General features: G+C 43.1%; 1 protein-coding gene across 5 annotated transcripts in view; it reads right to left on the reverse strand.

Annotated features, from left to right (window-relative positions):
• POLG2 (DNA polymerase gamma 2, accessory subunit) overlaps window positions 1-23967 on the reverse strand; it is a 278334-nt gene that overhangs the window by 187033 nt on the left and 67334 nt on the right. For 2 of the 5 annotated variants that reach the window (XM_086930918.1, XM_086930922.1), the window contains exon 2: window positions 21468-22074. The exons of 1 other annotated variant lie outside the window; for it this stretch is intronic. In XM_086930918.1, coding sequence (XP_086787044.1) covers window positions 21468-21966 — 499 coding nt within the window. In that variant the 5' untranslated portion in view covers window positions 21967-22074. Of the gene's footprint in view, window positions 1-21467; window positions 22075-23967 lie in introns of those variants that run through there. 2 more of the 5 variants (XM_086930921.1, XM_086930919.1) reach the window with 2 other exon arrangements.

The raw sequence follows: 23967 nt of genomic DNA on the forward strand, positions 1-23967 counted from the left end.
TACATTGGGTGTTTGTCTGAAGGAACATTTTACTTAAAGCATGCCCTTGGATACCAAACTCAAGCAACATACTTGCTCAAATTGGCTGTCTGCATCAAAACTGCATTCTGGCTATGCCTGGGGTAGAAATATTAAAGGAGATATCTGCTCAATATATAGAGTACTTGTTTCCCAGACATTTTCTACTCAAAACAGTCTCCTGCCTGAACGATGTTGTTGTAAGTGCAATTGGGCCACTATAATGTTAATTAGTTCTCTATAGGCCTATTCTGTCTGTAAACAATACCTTGTAAATAACACAGTAATAGAGAAAGGAGTGTAGGGAAAGAGCTGTCAAAAGAGCCAGTTGGAGTGAAAAGACAAAGAAAGAAAAATTATGAAAACAACAAAAAGGACAAAAAAAGGCAAATAAAGCAAGCAGGGTGGAGAAAGGTAACAAAGACAAAGTAAGAAAGTGAAAAAGATGGTTGACAAAGGTGGGAAACAAACTGAGAAGGGGAGTAAAATGAAGGAAAGAAGGACTCACGGAAAAAGGAAGGGAAGATGGAGTGAAAAGCAAAGAGGGTGAAAAGGCCAAAGGAAATTGTGGCAAAAATAGGATAACATCTATAAGCTTGATTGGTGTGCAGGGAAATGTTATGCTAGAGGCCACAGGTAAATTGTAAAAAATTGTAAATTGATACTTGTATAGCGCACTACTCACCCGCAAGGGTCTCAAGGCGCTTGTACGAATACCGCTGTGGAACCCATCCTGGCTTTCCCTGTGAGGCGTCCACTCCTGGGCACCCCCAAGGTGGAGGCCAGGCATCCTTAGCGTTGTGGGGGCCGTTGTGGAGATTAAGCAAGCTATTGCCCAGAGTTGCAGAGTGGGACTCCATGATTGGAATAGGCACCGAGGCGAGAATTATCAGGTGCGTGGAATTTTTAGCCCAAGACCCGCCGAGGCGGGAATTGAACCCGGGTCCCGGGCCAGACCTCTGCATCAGGGTCTGCCGCTCTAACCATTGAGCCGGTGTGTTTATTATAAAAAAGTTATTACAAGGGCAGTGGGTCTGGATTATGTATTGTGAAAAACATATGGTTAAGACAATAGGCTTGTAACAGGGGACTGCGCCCATAATTTTACAGGCCACAGAAAGGTGTTTGGCTATAAATAAACAGATTACTATAGAAGGCAAGGGTGTTGGTCACCCACTCTGACTAACCCTGGGAGCTGAATTTCACTGTGATGATTTTATTTTATTTTCTACAGGACAAAATTAACAGCATTATCAATTTAATCTCAAAATACATAATTCATATTTCTGGTTCATACTAATTATTCCTAAAATATCTCAATTAATTAACTTCTCTCGAACATCACACCGTTAATAATTCATGCTGTTTCTTCTAAATAATTCAAAATATAATAAAATACTTCATACTAAAGTATTACCGACTCTCAAATAATAATAAATAGTATTTATAAGATGTCCCATTATAACCAATTGGCCATGCTATCTAATCTAAGCTACCGAATTGTTCAAATAATATCTACAGCAAGACTTAATTACCAACTTCTTACTCTAAGCCCGATACCCTCTGCCAACTTGACCAGATTTTGTTAAACCGCTTAATAGGAAACTTGTGGCGATACACTTTGTCCATATTATTGCACCAATGATTCATGGTTAGTATTTTAATAGACTTCCAATTTGCCAAGACTAATGATTTGGCTACCAGAAAGGCTATAAAACAAATCTGCTTCAATTCAGTGGTCAAATTATGAGCATTTGACGGGACGCCAAAAAGGTCTCCCATCGGATCTGGTGGAATCCCTCTTCCCACCCAATGACTTATTTCAGAAAAGATCCCTGTCCAGAAGTCATTCAATTTATGACACATAAATATCACATGAAGCCAATCACCAGACAGAGATCTATATCTAAAACAAGAGGGATCGGTAGTATGGTAAATGTTTTCGATTTTTGCAGGGGTGTAGTACAGCATCCATTTACAATAAGAGCTCATAAGCTTAAAATTGGCCGTTTGAATAGCTTTTTAGCTAAAACATTATAATAACCCCAATATGGCTTTGTAAAATTACAACCTGCAACATTGCTCACGCTATTAATATGCTTTGATATTACTTCAAATCCTGAATGTTGATACAGAAGTCTGTACCAACTACTGATTCCCCTAAACCGTGCAATGAAAAAAGCTTGTCCTTTTTTCCTCTGTCATAGCGTTAGGCTCAACCGAATTACATAAACAAACTTGTTAAATTTGAGTATAGCTAAAAAAAAAAGGGTTGGACTCAATGATCTATGCTCACGAGTAAGTTTTTGCTAAGAAATAAAGTCAGTCATTATTATGAAAAATATCACCTAATGTATGAAATTCAATATTTGCCCAACGAGTTAGAATGGAGCACCCCAAGGTCAAACCTAAGCCAGCACATGCCTCGTGCTTCATCTGAGGGTGGTAAAATGGATCCGATATACTCTCCAAATAATTGGCACGGTGTACTACTATTTGAGGGGTCTTATAGACAGGCTCTGCTGCCAACCTATGTGCATAGAACACCACGCTACGCACTGCCGGCCTCGTGCAGGCAACCCTCTGTGTAACGTCACAAGTTGTTGGTGAGTCAGTGTATGAGAGGATGTATTTTTTTTTTCCATTGACCTCCGGACCCGCGGATCAGTCGCAGATTTACAAGCAGGCCGCGCTGAGTACCACAGTGGACCTGTGAAGGATCCGCTTTCTCAGATATCTATATTTCTTTTTCCTTTAATATCTACGAAACTACTAAACACATTTGCTACAGCAAATAACAAGATCTGGACCAAGATCTAGCTTTCTGCAAAACTTGGACTAATTCAGTAGTTCAGGCTGTAGACATAATCAAAATCCCATAGCAAATGTGCATGTGATAAACATGTTTGACCCTCCCCCCACTTGATGGATCACCTCAAAGCTTTCAAGACAGCAGCTGAAGTAATTAGCTGATAATCGTGAGCAGTGTTAGGTGATCCATGAGAAACGCACCTTGGAGTATGTGAGACTACAGGGGTTCCTGAGCCCTTTCTCCATCAGACGCAGATGAGGTACCTAGGAAAGTGCGGGATGACAAAGGTCAGCCCATATGCAATCCACACGACACAAGTTCAATCCTAGAAAGCCAGACTAAGCCAGACAAAGCGAGACCTAAAAAAGTATTTACAATAAAAAATGGCCTCAGTTTTCTTTTGATCTTGCAATGCTGGCAACTCGTTTCTGCCTAATATAATGGTTGTTTGTTAAAGCTTTTTTTTGAGGGGGCATAAACAATCGGAGGGTGAAGGTTGGGAACAAGTACCTGTATTATAACACTAGCAGCAGCCAGACACTAGGGGAGAATCAACAGGTGCTAGATTCCGAAAGCAGGCTGAGGTGGTGCTGAGGGATGCTGAGGTGGTAGTGGTAGGGGTAGGGGTGGTGGGGGTTGCGACTGGTGCGGAGACGATGCTGAGGTGATGCTGAATGATACTCAGGTCTTGCTGAGTGATGATGATGTGGTGGTGTACTAGTGCAAAGGCGATGCTGAGTGATACTGATGTGGTGCTGAGTGATGCTGTGGTGGTGCAGAGTGATGCTGTGGTGATGGTGAGTGATGCTGTGGTGATGTTGAGTGAGGCTGTGGTGGTGCTGAGTGAGGCTGTGGTGGTGCTGAGTGATGCTGTGGTGGCGCCGAGTTCAATTCACTGTGCTTAAAAACTGTTGTGTAAGGGGAGCTGATTTCTGTGTGAAGCGCTATAATGCCCTTGGTTCAAGTTTGAGCTATAATTATGCGGGACAAGCAAGCGGGTGTGGCCTAATGTAATGTAATCAGACAATATCAGGTGAAAGCACTATGTATTCACAGCTCAGGGAGTGCTTCTTCTTATGACAAATCTCCTAATATCACATCCTTTGCGGCTAGGACTGCGGATGTTAGAACCGGGTAACTAGGTTAGAATCTCGGCTCAGGCACAGTATCTTGTGATTCCGTGCAAATCGCTTCGTTACACTGTGCTCAAAAACTGTTGTGTAAGGGGAGCTGATTTGGCTTGCTGCCATTTTGTTGTTTGTTGTTGTGCCTCCCAGCCCGGCTCACCACCCCGCTCCCGCCTCCCAGCTGCTCCTCCCTCACTCCGCCCCCCTCCACTATCTACATATGTCAGAGCAACACACGCGCAGCGTCCACTCGCAGCGGACGCGCCCTATGCGCGCCGAAGGTGTGCCAAAGGTAAGCCCGTCTACGGCCCAGACCCCCTGGCCCCCGCAAAATCCACTCCACCCGCATATCGTACGACGCCGCAACCCTCTCAGCACTTAACCCTGGCCGATTCCCAAACTGCAACCAAGCCGCCCCAGGACAAACCCATGGACCCTTCACCTGCCACTCCTGCAAGTTCGACTGCATCAGGATCCACACCAAATCCACAGACTCCAAACAGAACTCCAACACTAACCATCTGAAGTGCATCCTGCTCAACACCCGCTCGGTCCACAGACACGCCATTGAACTTTGGAACCTACCCAACACCACATCGCCGGACGTCGCCTTTCTTACTGAAACCTGGATGAACGCCTCATCAACACCCGACATCGCCATAGCCATCCCGGAAGGCTACAAGATCATCCGAAAGGACCGCATCAACCAAACAGGAGGAGGCATCCCCATCGTCCACAAGAACACCATCCGCCTCACAACCAGTTCCGATGACAACCTCACATCCGCCGAACACCTTCACTTCCAGATTCACACCGACCCTAAGACCACACTCAGAGGCACCCTCATCTATAGACCACCTGGACCCCGCACACAATTCAGCGAAGACATCACTGACTTCATCAGCCCCCACACCCTCCCATCAGAGGACTACATTCTACTGGGAGACCTCAACTTCCACCTGGAAAAGAACAACGACAGCAACACCACCACCCTTATGGAAAACCTCGCCAATCTCGGACTCAAACAACTTGTTGACACCCCCACCCACAACGCTGGGCACACGCTCGACCCAATCTTCACCTCCAGCAAGCACATCTCCTTTAATCACACCACAGCTCTCCATTGGACGGACCACAGCTGCGTTCACTTCAACTACAAAAAGACTACGACCCACAACCACCCACAACCAATTCACCGGAGAAACTGGAACAAAATTACCACCGACCAGCTCTTCACATCGATTCACCAAAACCCTCCTGCAAAATCTTCGGACCCAAACCAAGCAGCCACCAACCTCACACAATGGATCACCCACAGCGCTGACGAATTAGCACCCTTGAAAAACCATCATAATAATAATAATAATAATACTGATACTTGTAGAGCGCGAACAGCTACCTCGCGAGGAGGTGTCCCGGCGCTGGAAGAGTACTTCAGCAAAGCAGGAGGCACTGGGGTTGCTTAGGTTTTCTGCATAAAGAGCCAGGTCTTTAGAAGCTTCTTAAAGCTAGATTCTGTCGTAGCAGATTGGATGGCAGGAGGTAAGGCGTTCCAGAGTTTCGCCGTGCCGGCAGAAAACGACCTGCCCCCAAGTCTGACTTTTCTAGCTCGTGGGACGAGTAGCTGAAGCAGGGAATTAGAACGCAGGTGCCTCTCCTGATGGTAGCGGGGGAGTCTGAGTTTCAAGTAATTAGGGCAGGTCCCTCTTAGTGCTCTAAACGCCAGGGTAAGAACTTTGAATTTAATTCTACTTGTCACTGGGAGCCAGTGCAGTTCGCGCAGATGCGGAGAGACATGCTGTCTGAAAGGAATGTGCTTTATCACTCTCGCAGCCGCATTCTGAACGATCTGCAGGCGTTGCACTAGATATTTAGGCAGGCCGAGATAAAGGCCGTTCGCGTAGTCCAATCTGGATGTAACTGTCGCATGGACTACCATTTTGCGACACTCTTCTGGTAGAAAGGAAAGGAACTTGCGGAGGTTTCTGAGTTTGTGCAGACATTCAGTAGTGACCTGCTGTATGTGAGAGGAAAAAGAAAGATTCTCGTCCCATCTTACTCCCAAATTCTTCGCATTGGTTCCGGGGGATGGTGGTGGACCCATTTCAGGAGGCCACTACAGATCCGAAGGAAGATGTGTGTTTTTACCGAAGAATATCACCTCCGTTTTGCTAGCATTCAGTTTTAATTTGTTTGCATTCATCCAGCTGGCCACATCTCGAAGGCAGCCCCTCCTTCGACTGAAGGCCGCCTCCGACGCCTCCAAATAGGGGAAGACTAGTTGCGTATCATCTGCATACGAAATCGCCTTGACCCCCCATTTGGCAATCAGGGTGAAAAGTGGGGCTAGATAAACATTAAAAAGTAGCGGGCTGAGTGCCGATCCCTGAGGGACGCCACACCAGAGGCGTTTGGGTTTAGAGGAGAAGGTGCCCAATGCCACTTTCTGGGAGCGATCTGTAAGATAGGACTGGAGCCAGCTCAGTGCCTTATCTTCCAGACCTATGTCCTTCAGCCGTAGCAGCAGTCTGCCATGATCCACCGTATCAAATGCGGCTGATAGATCCAGGAGCACCAGCATAGCTGATGCTCCTGAATCTAAGGACCATCTAATCGACTCAGCTACCTCAATAAGGGCGGTCTCAGTGCTGAAGCCGGACCTGAAACCTGACTGTGTTTTATGTAGAATCCCTTTTTCCTCGATAAAGCTGTTCAGTTGTCGTTGTATCAGCTTTTCGAGCATTTTACCTGGGGCTGCTAGTAGAGAGATTGGGCGGAGATTACTGAGGTCATCGGGAGCACCACTGGGCTTCTTTTTCAGAGGGAGAAGTGTGGCATGTTTCCAACATTCAGGAAACCGGCCTGTTTCAATGGACGTATTCCATATATGTAGGAGTGGTGATGCAATTGCGTCTGACATCATTTTCCAAAGCTTAGGCGGGCAGGGGTCATCAGGGGCCCCTGATTTGCATTTTTGTATTTCCTTCAAAGCCTCTGGGAGGGAAATAGGATGAAATTGAGCCAAGGAAAGGGAGGGCAGCTCATTTTTTACCATGTCCGCCATAACTGTGGGCTCAGGACTCGTGAAGGTACCATAGACTTTCATAATTTTATTATCAAAGAAGTCCGAGATGTCTTCACAGAGTTGCCCCGACGGGATAACTTCAGTCTCAATAGCCCTAGGTTTGAAAAAAGATTGAACAATCTTAAAAACTTCTTTGCTTGATTGCTCTGCTTGCTGAATGGAGGTCACAATAAATAGTTTCACCACATCAAGCAAGGCAGCAAAAAAGCCCCCTGGTTCAATGATGACCTTAAGAAATCCAAGAAGATCTGTCGCACCCTTGAAAAAGCCTGGCGAAAAAACCCAACCACTGACAACCTGGCCACCTTCAAGAACACCACCCGGAAACACCACCAACTTATCCGATCCACCAAGAAATCAGCATTCAAGGATCGACTCGACAACAACGACCACAACAGCAAGGAACTATTCAACATCGTCAAAGAGTTTACCAACCCCACCGCCGGCACCAACGACATCACTGCCTCCCAAGACCTCTGCGACTTTCTAGCCTCGTTCTTCTACAACAAAATCGCTGACATACATAACAGCTTTGGAGACCAGTCCACCCCACCCACCTCCGAACTAAAACCCCTCTCCAACAACCTTTACGCCTGGAACCCAATCACCACTGAAGACACCATCCGCCTGATGAACACCATCCACTCAGGTTCACCAACCGATCCATGTCCCCACCATATTTTCAACAAAGCAGACTCCATTATCGCACCCCATCTCCGAGACGTCATCAACTACTCCCTCAACTCCGCTACCTTCCCGGAAAGCTGGAAACATGCCGAACTCAGCGCCCTCTTGAAGAAACCCACAGCAGACCCCACTTAACTCAAGAACTACCGCCCCATTTCGCTCCTCCCTTTTCCTGCCAAAGTCATTGAGAAAGCCGTTAACAGTCAGCTCTCCGCCTTCCTCGAATCCAACAAATCCCTCGACCCTTCACAGTCCAGCTTCCGAGCCAAACAAAACACCGAGACCGCCCTCATCGCAGCAACAGACGGCATTCGAACTCTACTGGACAACGGAGAAACAGCTGCCCTCATCCTACTTGACCTCTCCGCAGCCTTCGACACAGTCTGTCATAGCACCCTTATACAACGCCTTAGCAACGTCGGAATACAAGGAAAAGCATTGGACTGGATCATCTCGTTCCTCGCCGGAAGAACCCAGAGAGTCCGCCTCCCCCCTTTTAGATCAGAGGCCATCAAAGTCATCTGCGGCGTACCACAAGGATCTTCACTCAGTCCCACCCTCTTCAACGTATACATGAGTCCCCTCGCATCCATCGCGCGCCAACACAACCTCAACATTATCTCCTACCCAGACGACACCCAGCTGATCCTCTCACTCACCAAAGACCCTAATACCGCCAAAACCAACCTACACGAAGGGATGAAAGAAGTAGCCGAGTGGATGAAGAACAGCCGTTTAAAACTGAACTCGGACAAAACGGAAGTCCTCATCTTAGGATCATCCCCCTCTGCCTGGGACGACTCATGGTGGCCACCGGCCCTGGGAACCGCACCCGCACGTAACCTGGGCTTCACCCTGGACTCCTCCCTCTCGATGACCAGACAAGTCAACGCCGTCTCATCATCATGCTTCAACATCCTACGTATTCTCAAAAAAATCTTCCGTTGGATCCCCACCGAAACAAGAAAGACGGTCACCCATGCACTGGTCACAAGCCGACTGGACTACAGAAACACCCTTTACGCCGGAACCACAGCCAAATTACAGAAAAAACTCCAACAAATCCAAAACGCCTCAGCCAGACTCATTCTAGACATTCTGCACCAAGCTCACATTTCCGGTCACCTGAAAGACCTCCACTGGCTCCCCGTCAACATGAGAATAACGTTCCGTCTCCTCACCCACGCACACAAAGCCCTCTACGACCTAGGACCCGAATACCTCAACACGCGCCTGTCCTTCTAAACCCGCAGCCGCCAACTACGATCGTCCAATCAAGCCCTCGCCGCAATCCCACGCATCCAAAGATCCACCATGGGGGGAAGATCCTTCTCCTACTTAGCGGCCAAGACCTGGAATTCTCTCCCCACCCACCTCCACCTTACACAGAACCACCTCTCCTTCAGAAAACAACTAAAAACTTGGATATTCGATAAGTAAAGTTCCCCCCTCCTGCAAGCGCCTTGAGACCCTCTGGGTGAGTAGTGCGCTATACAAATTCAAACTTGAACTTGAACTTGATTTCCGTGTGAAGCGTTATAGTGCACTTGAGTCAAGTTTGCGCTATAACTATGCGGGACAGGCAAGCGGGTGTGGCCTAATGTAATCGGACAATATCAGGTGAAAGGACTACATATTCAGAGCTCAGGGAGTGCTTCTTCTTATGACAAATCTTCTAATATCACACCTGTTGCGGCTAGGGCTGCAGTTGTTAGAACTGGGTAACTAGGTTAGAATCTCGGCTCAGGCGCAGCATCTTGTGATTCAGTGCAAATCGCTTTGTTACACTGTGCTTATTCTGTGAAAGGTTGCCTGGGAAATCCGGTTGAGGGATCGACCCAGAGTGTGCCCTTTTAATCGGCAATATGGAGATCGGGACTGAGATCAGCCGCAAGATTCAGGTAGGTGAAAGTCTTTCTTCGATTTGAAAGAGCAAAGGAGACTGTCGGTAGGAGATAAAGTTACACTGGTTGAAGAGCAAACACGACGTGGAGAAAAGGAAGAGCAAATACGGCGTGGAGAAAGAGTAGCAAACGAGGCATGGGGAAATACATGAGCAAATAAGGCACAGAGAAAAAAAAGGGGAGCACGAGGGGTGGGACAGCAGTCAGGGACGGTTAGAGGGGCACTGAGCAGAGCTAGCTATGCATGCTTCCCCAGGAAACAGCTGAGCAGAGTGAGCATTCGGCATTTGTGATTCTGCTAAGGTTGCCTGGCAAATCCGGCTGAGGGATCAACCCGGAGGGTGCCCTTTTAACCAGCAATATGAAGATCAGGACTGAGATCAGCCGCAAGATTCGGGTGGGTCAAAGTCTTTCTTCAATTTGAGAGAGCAAAGGAGACTGTCAGTAGGAAATGAAGTTACACCGTTTGAATGTCGTAAAGGTAGCTTGGTAGATGAGCCAGAGAGAAGGAGCAACAAGACCCGCGGCCACGAGACGCGCTCTGTGGAGAGGGAGGAGCGTTGAAGCGCGCGTTTGGGACAGCAAGCGAGAGGAAAGACAGATGGCACTTGATCGAGCGCTGCGAGGAATGCGCGTTACTGTGCGCTTAACCGCACGCTCTAGGCCAGCAAAAAGCTTGTGGTCGGATTTCTAATGCCCACTCACTAAATGTCTTGCCAGAGCAGCGCATGCGCTGGCTCAGGCGAGACCTAAAAATAAGAACATTATGAAGACATCCAATGTGCCAGTAAACTAAGGGAGCCTGAGAGAGGTATGTGAAGTGAATAATGGACCCAGGGTTTGTATATAATGGATTCCAGTGGTAAGAATTGCTTTCTAGAGTGATATACATAGACATAAATTCAGGCAGTGCAACCTAGAGAAAGACATACAGTACTTAACTTGGGAAACTAAAGGGACTAAGTAGATACACATACCACATTAGATGTTAGGGCCTGAACCAGAGGACAAAACGACAGTTAGGGACCTCAAATCCCACCCCCTTGACACCTCTGCCTTATACTTGGAGACCCCCCTCCTCTCTGAGAGGATACTTTAAAAAATGACTGGCCCTAGACTCGATACTTGATAAGTCTGGATGTCCAGAGGTGCTGTTGCTGGAGTCGAAGATAGGTATGGGAGGGGAGGGCGCAGAACTTACAGATGAGCTCTTGTCCACAAAGCACATGCTCAAGACTCTACTACTTCCTGGTCTCAGGACAATCAATAAGACAGATCCCTCATCACTGTCATTGTCCCCAATAGAGACTCTGATCATGACACAGTGAATCTATAAATAAATCTAGATCTATTAGTCCCCCATTGTAGCTCCTGGCGGATGAACACATCTTGCTACAAAGTGCGAGAAGAGAAGAGGCAAATTTGATCTTTCATCAAAACATGTTTAGAGGAAAATGAGTATTCAATCACATTGGCTACACTAACTGGAGACTGAAATTAATAGATTGACTAAGCTTTGCTCCCTCACAAGTAAACTAAAGGTTACTGGTTAAAAAGCGGAATAGCCTTTACCATGAAGTTTTTGTCATGAAACGCAATTACAAAGCATATTTTACATCTCAATTTTTACCACGAAAGTCTTTACAAAGCATATATATTTGTTTTGGTGAGTATGTGGTATGTAGTTTATATATTTTTATTTACTACATTTTCTAGATATAGTCAGGTAAGGGTATTGGGTGGTAAAGGTATTTTTAATGTTTAGGGCGAGTAGGGTATTGGGTGGGAAGGGTATTTTTGTAGGGTTTAGGGATGGGTATCGGGATGGATATAGGTTCCAAGGGGTATTTTTAGGATTTACGGAGAGTAGAGGTATTGGATGAGAAGGTTTTTTTTTAGGGTTTAAGGCAGGGTAAGGGTATTGGGTGGTAAGGGTATTTTTATGGTTTACGCATGGGTAAGGTTATGGGATGGGTAAGGGTATAGGGTGATAAGGGTATTTTTAGGATCTTGGGGTGGGTAAGGGTATTTGGTGGCAAGGGTATTTCTTATGTATTAAAGATGGGTAAATGTATTGGTGTTAAGGGTGTTTTCAGGGTTTTGGGTTGGTAAAGAGCATTAGGCAGTAAGGGCATTAGTTTGGTTTAGGTGTGGGTAAAGGTGGTAGGGGGGCTTTTTTAGGGTTTAGGGGTGGGTACGGGTATTGGGTAGAAAGGGTATTTTGGGGGTTTACAGGTGGATGGGTGTATTAGGTGGTAGGGGTATAGCTATAGTGGGTAAAGGTATTGAATGGTAAGGGTATTTTTAAGGTTATGGGGTGGGTATGGGTATTGAGTGGTAAGGGTAATTAAAAAAGAGGGTTGGAGGGTCTCCCCCCAGAAATTTAAAATTTTAAAATAGTAGTAAACCTGTAATCAGCATAAATGTAAAACAAGGTATTAAGATTGATTGTATCATTTTATAGGTTTTGCTAATATTTCTTATGTTGAACAGTAGGTGGCAGTGTTAGACTGTGACGGGATTTTCTATAATTATATCACTCTATATTTAAAGTAATCTTTTAATTAAAAAAAATTCAAATAAGTATGTAAAAGTATGAATGGTAGTAGATTGCTTGGTAAAGATATTTCACATGTGAGTGCATGTAAAGGTGTAGTACTGGTAGGAGTTGCTAAATCTGCGGGGTAAAAAAAACCTTTAAAACAATATATGACCAACATATTTTACAGTTCCAACGCAGCACAGGTATTATTTTAATCAGAATCACTATGAACAGGGCGAAAAAGTGGGCAGGTTTATTTTATTTATTTATTTAAACTTCTAAAGCGCGCAGCTACCCGCAGTGGGTTTCCCGGCGCTCAGGGACAGACTGAAGAAGAAAGACTGGCGAGTGATTATACAGGGCTACATATTACTGCTGTAAGAGCCAAGTTTTAAGTCCCTTACGGAAACGAAAAAGATTGGTTTCTGTCTTTAGGGACACAGGGAGAGTATTAGCTTCAGAACTTAAAAAAAGAAGACTTCAAACATACAATCTCAGGCGAATAGACACACTGTGGAGTATTACTTGCAAATCCGATGGAAACTGTACACACGTTTACCTCTTTTTATAATGACCTTTATTACTCAGAACAGTGAGATTTGCTGGTGAAAGAGTCAGACTTTGTGGAATGGTTGCTGCCCCCCCTTGCTTTCAAGAGAAAGACTTATCTCTGGAGGGCGGGCCACAAAAGAAACAAGCACTGGGAAAGCCGATAGGCCTCGGCAATGTCTATACAACAGAGGTTAGCACCCGGCGGCCGAGGCCCGAGTAATGGAAAGGAAAGTATGCCCTCATTTGCAGTCTGAAGATGACACGCGCGACGTCAGGCAGTTTGCATGCGACTGCCTCGCCTCGTTTTCACAGTTAAGAAAACAGATATTTACATATGTCAGTAAAACAAAGCAAAATCAAAAAACAGTCAGCCGTTCCAAACTATGGAAGGAATATATATAGTCTGATTTACTGCTTACTATACATTAAAATTCATAGTATATTTGGCATAAATCTATTAAATTAAAGTCACATACATGAGGCTCCTTTATTTTATTTTTCTGAATGTTTGCTTTACTTCGTACAAAGTCACAGTTCCTGGGGAAATCTTCAAAAGTTGCCAATGTGTCCATGTATCTTTTTGAAAATAACAAGAATCCGCATTAATCAAATATGGGCGCCAAGATTCACATATGTCACTATCCCCAGCGTAGATGGCAGAGCAGAAATTTACAATTGTGTGTTTCTGCTGTGGCTGTCTTTTAGGTAACCTGCTGCTTAGTTTTGATCTTAACTAAAGTGTGACTTAGATTGGGTGGTGAAGGACAGTACACGATGCAGGAGGTGTGACAGGTGGTATGTGCCATGTTGGGTAGAGTGGACAGCTCGGTGGCAGTTTTGCTGCTGAAAATTAGCGGTGAGAACACTAATTCTTGAATGCAGGAAGAGAAACCATGAACAATATCCCAGTATTAGAGTTAGGGGCTGGCATCTGGTATTAAGAGACTAATTCTAATTTTGAAGAGATAAGAACAAGATTTAAAAAGCCTGCTAACAAAAGGTGCTCGGAGAGTGTGAAAACACGAACACTTGTGTGAAGTGCTTGTAAACAAATAAAAAGTAGTTCCAAAACAGTTGCTAAAATAGGAGCAGTGGATGTATAGTAGTAATTTGTCCATGCTCTCGGAGAGGGATAAACACAGAAAGAGGCATGACGCATGCATGCCATGAACAAATGGGGACAGAGCATATGAGAGCGACGATGAAGCCAGCAAATGGGAAGCCTATGGACAGGATGAAGCCCACAAAGTACACATTTTCTTTCCAGACAGCGCATGCACCGTCTAGAGCCTAGACCTTAAAAACTAAAATAATCACTAAGGCCACTGAAGTTCTGACTACTTAGAAAGCCTCAAGTTAGATGGGCTTTCATCAGTTTTTGTAAAATAAACAAAACAAAGCTAGTACCCCTGTTGCGCAAAGTGCTTAACTAAATGAACTGATAGGGAAAATAGCATAGCGTGGACTTCACTAATTTTACAAACTAAAGAACCGTTAGGCTGGGACATCACACTCAGCATAGAAGTTTCCATCATACATCTTTTGCAAGTAGGTTTTGTGCCCAGTCACTCCTCTGTAGGATATTTGAGAACATTAGCCCATATACTATGGCTAACCAAAGAGAACAATGATAAAAAGGTACAAAGACACAGAGAAGATTCTTGTAGGCTTTTGAGGGTCGAATGGGGTTATATAGTTAGGGTGCTAGTGAAAGGGAATAGACAAAGATTTTTTTAAGAAAGTGAAATAGCTATACTCACACCCATCTGCAACAGTGATGTGTAATGAGGATACATCATCCCCTTTTGTAATACTACAAAGTACCAGACAAGGCTGCCCATTATCACCCTCTTGGGTTTGTCTTAGCATTAGAACCCCTTTACAGTAGTTAGCTGCCAACATAGAGTAATATAGGGAATACATACAGCAGTGGAGGAGCAGAAAGCACTACTCTATGGACATGCCATGCTAGTCACACTGGCTGACCTAAATATAAGCGCTGATATACTAGATCTTATCATTTTCCAGGTTATTGGGCTGAAATATACATTGGGACGAAAGCAAGGCACTGCCCAAGACTAAGAGCACCACAATGGCATGGTTAGGGGCCTCCCAATTAAGGTGGAAATAGGAAATACTGAAATACTTGGATATACTGGTAAACAGAAGTTAAGAGAACATTGTGAGAGATAAAATACACCCACTTATGGCTAGGGTCTATATAGTCCAGATAAAAACTCTTCATTACAGAAAGTGCAGGTGATTAAAATAAAAGCAGCACAACATTGTAACAATCTATTCGCTATGATCCGGTTCATAATGGCAATGGATTTATTGATTTCACGAAACAGAGAAATGGAATTATTTATCTGGGGTAGCACCAAAATGAGGTAGAAACTTGCAAATAAGGATGAATCTATCAAAATTGGGGGAGCCTATGACAGCCAAATATGGAGCTTACTGGTTGGCTCATCATCCTGCTCAACTCAGATACTTAATGCGACACATCAGGATGTCCACGTTGGGTACACAGAGACAGGCCACACTCCATTAGAGGAGAGGAATAGGAATTTTATACACTAACTGCCCTGCCCAAAAGTAGCTGAGCACATCAACCTTGCCACTCATTCACTCTAGTGTGCATTGCACGGGGTGCATAGGAAGCGGAGTGTTAACTGTAGACTAAATGAGGGAGCATCTCTCTAGGACAACAGAGAAGTTTTCATTGATAAATTAGAATTAGCATGGAAAGTAAGGGAGAAAAGGGGCATAGACCAAATAAACCAGTTTAATAAAGAAGAGCGTTTAAAACATTTGCAGAAATATGCGAAGAATAGGATCTACAATTCTGGCGTTATTACCAGTTGATACATTATCTGAAAACTGCACTCAAATCACAATCCATAGTAACAAATACATCAACATTTCTTAAATACTTTCACACATGGGACTATACAAAGGACTGGGTGTACGTAGAATACTAAGTAGTCATTGATTTGATTTGATTAAGGATTTCTAGAGCGCGTAGCTACCCTCGGGCGTCCCAGCGCTAATGCAACAGCTTGACAGTACTCCTGGGGATGTAAATGTAAATGTATAGGCATTTATATAGCGCACTACTTACCCGGAGGGTCCCAAGGCGCTTCGACCGCTGCGAAACCCTTCCTGGCTTCCCTGAGAGATGGTCCCTTAATGGGTATCTCCAGGGTGAGACCAGGCATCCCCGGCGGTCTGGTGGGGCCGTTAGTGAAGATGAGGCAAGCTAATGCCCAGAGTTGCCGAGTGTGATCGCTGATCAGAGTGGGCACCGAGGCGAGAGAATTATCGAGTCCGCTGACCCTGGTCCAGAAACCTGCCGCGCCGGGAATCGAACCCTGGTCCCGGGCCGTCCTCTGCTCTCGGGTCTGCCGCCTCTAACCAGTGAGCCACACTACTTCACTATTATTGGGGGAACAACCAGGTTTTCAGCAGTCTGCGGAATCGACATCAGCAGACCTCAGAGAACGATGGTCACAGCCTTACATTTAGATCACACGGAGGAAAACTGAAGGGATCATGAAGCCATGCACAATAAACATTTGAGGGAGATCAGATTTACATTTGGATACTTTAAGATTTTACATTTTTGGCATTGGTCAGCACTAAAATTACAGAAAGCAGGTCACAGCCCAACAGCATTATATTGGAGATGTAATAAACCCAACAGTAATATATTGAGCCTATGTTACTGAGCCAACGTTTGGGCATTCCTAAATGACATTCGGGAGGTCAGATCTTCGGTTTATGGAAATAGTAATGCTGCATGAAGCATCTAAGTTACCAGAGAAAACATAGCAGCAACGCAGATGGTTCACAACATTCTTAGCAGTGATCAAATTGGCTATATTGAGGCTATGTAAGATAGACAAAATTCCATCACTAGGCACATGGTTCCAGGACACATATAACGTGGCATTATTCGAAAAAATCATCTACCAAGTAAATTATCAAAAAGATAAATTTTAAGGTGTCTGGGGGGTTCTGTGCCAATTAAGGGCCGCACATAAACACTAAGAACGCCATTGGGCAGAGACTCAAGGTTCGATTACTCAAGTGAACTTAGACAGCAACAGTGTATTGTGAAAAATGTGGAAAGGATTAATCAAATTTGTTCACCTTATCTCCCTCTAGGGTTTCTTTCTAGATTGCTCTCTTCTATTTAGTTTTACTGTAAGTTGTTTACTATTTACATACTCCCTAGCTAATTCTTATGGTGGTGCAACATGATAACATGATAAAATGCAGGAACAGGAGTTATGGTGGAGCAACATGATGACATGATAAAATGCAGGAACAGGAGTACTGGTATTGTAATTGCTGTTTTTTTGTTGTTGCTTGACAGGACTTTATGTATTTGTGTTTTTTTTGTAATGTTTTAATTCTGTAGGACATACTGTGGAAACAGTACACCCCACAGGACAGTAACCCACCGAGCACGATGGTAATGGAAACATGTGTTGTCCAATAGAGGCAGTGAGGTTGTTGGCCAGGTATGGTTGTGTGTTCATTCCAGTCTTGCATTGGACACAGAACATCGCAAAGATGTTGTTGGTCTTTGGCGGAGGCCTCTGCTGGTCCATGAAGTTTGAGATGGTCTTCTTGTTTCCTATTACTTGGGTGCCAGCCCGCAGGACCCTCTTTACATTAACTAAACTACACTTTAAGAGATTATTTTGGGATTTTGTATTAATGTAATTATGTTTGTATTTATTTTGTACGTGTGTGATGCATGTATTTTTGGTATAAGGTTTGTTTTTAGAAGATTTGTTTTTATTTTTATTATCTGTGTAAAAATGTTAGTAGTTATTAAATGTTTTTGTTCTAATGTTGCATTTTTAGTTCCATAGCGGGATGTGGGTTTATAGGGGAATAGGGTGGGAAGTTATTTCATTGCCTCAAATTGTAAAGTGCTCGGATATCCTTCGGGATCAAGTTCGCGCTATATAAAACTTTATAAATAAATAAAAAATAAAAAAATGGCCTACGCTAAACTGGACTGGCATCTATGTTAAAACAGCTGAGGCCAATTGTGTCTGACTGATCACATGCACGTATGTTTCTTATTTTTATGGCTCTTACATCTGAGGAAACCCCAATAAAGAATGGAAATACAAAAGAACGTTGGGTCATCTGCCGTTAGTTCGTGTCATTATGCATTGGGGTGCCTCACTGGCTGGTGTAAGGAAGACTCAGACCAAACTGCCATGAGGGATTACGTCTGGACTTTATTAAAAGGCAGTAAGGGCTTCAGATTCAATACTCCAGGCTGCAAAATGTCAGTCAAAAGGTTAGCTTTTGTGTCCACTGTATGCAACTGTGAATCTAACACCTCGTGGCTTTGTGAACTATAGCTGCAATGTGGGCCTTTCCTCTTTCGTGATCCCCCATCGGGGAATTAGATTCGGTCTCTGGTGAAGAATATAAACCACTGGCATTTTGGAGATCAAAATACAAACCAGCACCAGAATAATGAGGGGGGGACAACTGGTCCGCCTTCTCATCGTCAAGACCTTGATGAGCATAAGAATCACAGGCATAAAGGGCCTCATCCACCTGAAGTACTGCCCCCGAAGCAAGGGAGTAGAATAAGAGTCATCCTCAATCTGGTGTTGTACCTTGGTGGTGGCACAGTGTGGAATGGGACGGGCCCTAGACAAAACTATTTCCAAATATACAATCGGATTTGGGGTCTAGTCCAAACTCCTCCAAATCTGGACCCAGGGGGGCCTATACAAGAACAATCGGTGCAGTCTGCGGTTTGGGAGCTGAAACACAGTCCGGTGCCAAAGGCAAGAGGACTGAGGAAGCCATGGGTCAGCTTGCTTCAGGTGCGGACCTGCTAGTAGCAGTCAGACTGGAGGCCTTGAGAGATGAATGAGGCCTGATGCACACCAGAAGTATCGGGAAAAGACTTGAAGGGCTGCAGGATGATCTCATTTAACGCTGTAATCTGCTGTGGAGTTGAAAGTACCCTTCGAAACTCAGGTAAAATCAGTTTGAGAATCGGAACAAGGCAAGTCGACCGCTTCAAGTGTCAACTATAAAACGTCTTTCTGAAGGGGGAACATCAGGGAGGTCAGAGCTGCATTTGAACTTCAAGGTTTTCTTTTTGACTTCTATTTCAGCTTCATCTAGAAGTTGTAAGAAGACAATGAACAGGGACGACCTCACAACTTGGAGTGGGACCAACACCCACTTCTTTTACTAAGCTATGTAGAGCTTGACCTCCTGCTCCTTAATGACCTTTGGATGCTTCAGCAATAATTTATTGCAGGACGTGGAATCAAGTATAGCATAAAGGCACCAACGACATACCTTATGGGGGTCCATGACCGACATCTGCTAGCGTATAATCTTGGCACGGTTGAAACCCAATCATTGGGGTGTGGTGGTGGTCAGACTTAATTGCACATTGAGAAAAAGATTTGGAGAAAAAGTGTATGAAGGAATACCCTACATGAAGTTCTGTGTTGTAATGCCATAGGCAGGACAAAGCAGCAACAGAGGCAAATGAAGTTACCTGCTGGTACACCAGAGCTAATGCACAGAATTTCCGGATCCCTAGTCGTACCTTGGAGAAAGGCACGGATCTGCTATTGAAAGTAACCAGCAGAGTAACTGTGACTTCTAAACACACAATACGAACACAATCTATAAAACGGATATTTGGATATTTTGCCTTTTTAAATGTTGTATTTAAAATGCTAGGCAACAATCATAAAATGAAAAAAAGATCATAATGACTAAAAGAATGTGGGTCTATTGTTTTTAAGAAATCTGAAGTGCGTCTCTTCCCTTCTCCCTAGTCACAGTCTGAATCAAATCGGCAAGCTAAATGGTATCATTTGATTAAACACACCCATTGGCCATTGGCTGAATTAGATGAACCTCTTATTTAAATGACCAGTTTTTAGACCCTTTTGAGAAATTCTAATCATTTAATTTGAGAAATACTTTGGACGTTTAGAACCTAGTGGCCATTTGAATTGCAAGTATCCTTCATTGGTTGATAAAACGAAACAACAATCTATCGAAGCATTTTAGTTTTGAGTTTAGAATTAATGTTTTTTCCTTCCACAATTGACAACAAACACTCTCTGGCACATATTTGTAACAAGCCAAAAAGTTAATTCAAAAATACAGTTGAAATATACAGAAATCTAACTTAAAGTAAAAATGGAGACTAACCCCACACACAGCTCTAAATAACCATATGTACACCAAGTCTGGCTTTCTCCCCACCCAACTCTTGCCACCTGATTCTGATCTGGGCTTCAAGTTTCACTAGTTTAATTGTAAATAAAAATGTTTTTGGTTCTAGTATCCATATGATTTTTACAGTTAATATTTGCACCAACTACAAAAACCTAGTCAAGTCAATCTTACTTGCTCTTGAAAAGCTGATACTGCAACCAATTTGGAAAGTCACTATTTGAGGAAAGCTACTTAATTCACAGTAGCAAACTAACCAATCAAACGGAGGTAACATTAACTACAAGACAGCCTTTATTTACACAATGTTTAAAGCAATATACTCTACACATTATGCAATGTAAAGTGCACCTTCTTAAAGTGGTAGAAAGGGTGAAGCATACTCCCTGTCTATAATCAATAGTGTGCACATAGAGGGGACAAAGTGGCATACATTAAAATTAAAACTTTGCATGCAGAACTGTAAACTGGCTCCCTGTAAAGGGGGTGGGGTGGATCTCTTCCATGCTATTAGCACCTCTTAATTAAAGTCTATTGGATACTGATCCCACCCTTTTAAAATTAGAGTTACCTCTCATCATACTAATTCATAAGCTGATAGGTAGCATTTCACATGTGCCTTCCTACAACTTCATACCACAAAATATTTGTTTCTTCGACATATGAGGAATTCTTGGCCCGAAACATGATACCAGGTAAAACCAAAGCACAACAAAATTGGTCTAAATCTCATCAGGATTAAAAGCCATCTATTTTCATCACAAATTCTTGATCCAGCATGGACCACAACAGCAACTTTTGAAATATTCAAGAAAAAAGCTATCAAGGGAGAGCTCTATTTTAAGAATGCTTTATCTAACCTACAGTTTCAACATTGCATCCTATGACCTGGACTCATCAAGGAAGGAGACCTGATGCCTGTGGATAACATGGCTTGTCTCTTGCTACTCCTTTTCGAGCGTTTTCTGGCAAAACCTATGCAGTACTGAAACAAACAATCCTTTAATAATAAATATAAAATTGTTCAAATTATCCATGTCTTACAGATTGTACGATTGACATATTACTTCATACAAGAGTTCATACACACATGCATGCAAGTGAAAATCCAGACCAGATGCTGCTTAAGCATGCATCACGTCACATTCTCGCACACTGTTCTCTGTGTGCGACTTTAAACTGCTGATGTGGCGTGCCAGTGCAGATAAAAATGATAAAGATCCCAAGTGCATAAAGTTCTCTTACACTGAAAAGACTAGTGTGTGCTTTATATAAACAAACTACCGAATCATTGTGTGTCCAGAAAGTTATTTTCATAAGGTTCACTCAACAACCTCTACTTCTTAGATTGCATAAACCAACAATAATCTCCATAAAATACAACATCTGGTCACCACCCATCTGAAAGGAACAATAGCCAGTTAGCCCAGATAAGTGCATTGTTGACAAACTTTAACATTTTTGTCAGTAAAGCTGAAGTAGAGATTACCATGCAAAAGGCTTCCACGCAGCATTTCAGAAGTCTTTGTTCGTGTTGCAAGTGATAAAGGATGATCATCTTTAGCCAGCTCTTGGTTTTGAAGATTTTGTCTCAGCGCATCACATGAAACCGACATCGTAGTCCTTTCGACTGGATGTACAACCCTTGATATATAATGCCGGCTATTAATTGCAAATACCTGCTCCCTGAATGCTACTACAGAGTTCCACCATTCAGATATTAAATTCTTCTTTAATTCAACTCCGAGAGGCCCAAGGCCATGACAGCCATTCAATAGTGTTCCCTTTGTAATTTGCCCTGCTGTAAAAAAGTGTCTGCGTTGGCACAGGTCAAACAACACCTCGCTTGTTCCACAGTCTCCATTGACAGACACAGTATAATTTCTCAGTTTCAAGCAAAGTAAATAATCAAAATTCCACAATTCTGTCTTTAGAATCTGTCTTTGAAAAATCCAGCATGGTAATTTCAAACATTTTCTGATCAACATTATTCATTTCAGGCTAACTTCAATATTAAAAATGACAAAAATCATTTGAGTCGTTCTGTTCGGATTATAGCCAGTTTTGCCATTTTCCATAAAGAATCCAGATCAAATCTGAAAGAAAAAACAAAACAAGACAATGAATAGTGACTTTGAGAAGGCACTAGTATCAAAACGCCCATGCAAATTCAGATTATAATGGCACCTATGCATTTGCTTAGTATGTTGGAAGGATTTTGTTTCCAGTCATTATTCTAGTGTAATTTTTAAACAATACCTCGGTACTTGTGTATTTGGTTTGTGAAATACATTTTGTTATGAAGAGAAACATCAGAAAGCAGAATGTAAACGTCATTGTTATGAATCATACACACACTGCTGTTAATCCGCAGTTTTTAGATCTACAGAATGTGGCAATTGCTTTCATAAAAATATAAATTCTTATAAAAATCTTCAACTTCAAATACTTTCTGGAGTTATGTTAAGATGTAGGTGGTCTTACTAAATAAAGAGCAACTGAAATAAAAATTGGCAAGCATGCTAATTTTATGCTAAAGAAAGATACTCAATATTCACACAACAACCCTTTTTAGTTTTAGAAGAAAAAACTGCACTTAAACAACTCTGGTATTAGGGACATCACCTTCCTGAAAGAAGGTCGCATTTCAATATACAATATCATCCAAATATGACCTGCAGACAAACACCACCTTTCACTTTATTGTTATGAAAGCAACATCTGGGTTATAATTAGCTCTTACAGGGATAAATTATGCCGCCTTATCTAAATTGTGCACTGAACAAATCAATTTTAAAACAGATCCTAATAATCAGACTTATGGCTTTGACAATAAAAGACATAAATGTCAGTTGGAAATCTCTTGCGACCGTTATTCCAGCTGACTGTGCCATCAGCAGGAGGAATCTTTGGCCCATTTTGCCTACATTTGTCCATATCTGAGTTACACATGCTGCACTTTATCAAAACCACTTTTTTCAAAGTATGGCACCCGCACTTGTATAGAAGCAATGAAACTCCCTTTTAACTAAGAAATCCCAATGGAACTGGAAAGGCTATGAAAATTTGCACGACAACTCCAAAGGCTACTTACTCAAAGACAAGCCTGGGGGGCCAAAACAATACAGATGAAATCTAAATGCTGTCTCAAGGTGGAATATACATCAACAGTTTTAATGGCTCGATCTTTTAATCTTCCCATTGTATGAACAAGAAGCAAATTAAATTAAATTATATGTTGATGTCTCAGTAATATCAAGCAAGGTATAGAAAGGATAAACTGTGCGGTTTTTTGTAACAATTTTTATTAATTTCAACAAACAAATGTATTACTTCTACTTATTTTGTAGAGCAGACAAATCATAAACCACTGAACTGGTTGATGGCTATGAAGGGAAGAAATCCCAAGTTGTTGAGAAGGGCTATTTCTTTGCTAGGGTTAGAATTTTATGTGGAGCACAAGGCCGGATTGAGTCATTGGAATGCCGACGGACTTTTGCGCAGATTTTACCGCTCTGAGCACCCATCCTCACCTGGTTAGGAGTTAGCTTGCGGTGTTCTGATCTGGGAGAGGCATTAGTTGGGACAGAAAAGTCCTCTGCATGGTAAAGACGTTTACTCCGGCTCACAGTGCCCAACTGTATTTTTGTCTGGATCCTTAATGCAGAATCGAAATTTGCCTAGCTTACGTAACGGTAAGTTTCAATTCTATTAAGGACACGGAGGCGAGGATTATGCTATATCTTCCTTCGCTTTATTAACATAAAGACTCCACAGCAGCTTAGGAAAAGATATAATAAGAACAAAAATGCTTTAAACATAAAGCATTAACGTAATGTTCAACAAAAAATAAACAACAACTCCCAAGAGTCTCTTGCGCAACAACAGTCCATAGTCCTTTTACTCTGTCCATCATCACTATATAACCGGACTTCTCATCATCTTCCTCCTCTTTCTTCGCGCAGATCACGCCTGAGCCTCATTGGTCC

Source organism: Lissotriton vulgaris, chromosome 7 (genome assembly GCF_964263255.1).
Source record: "Lissotriton vulgaris chromosome 7, aLisVul1.2, whole genome shotgun sequence".
Lineage (NCBI taxonomy): Eukaryota > Metazoa > Chordata > Amphibia > Caudata > Salamandridae > Lissotriton > Lissotriton vulgaris.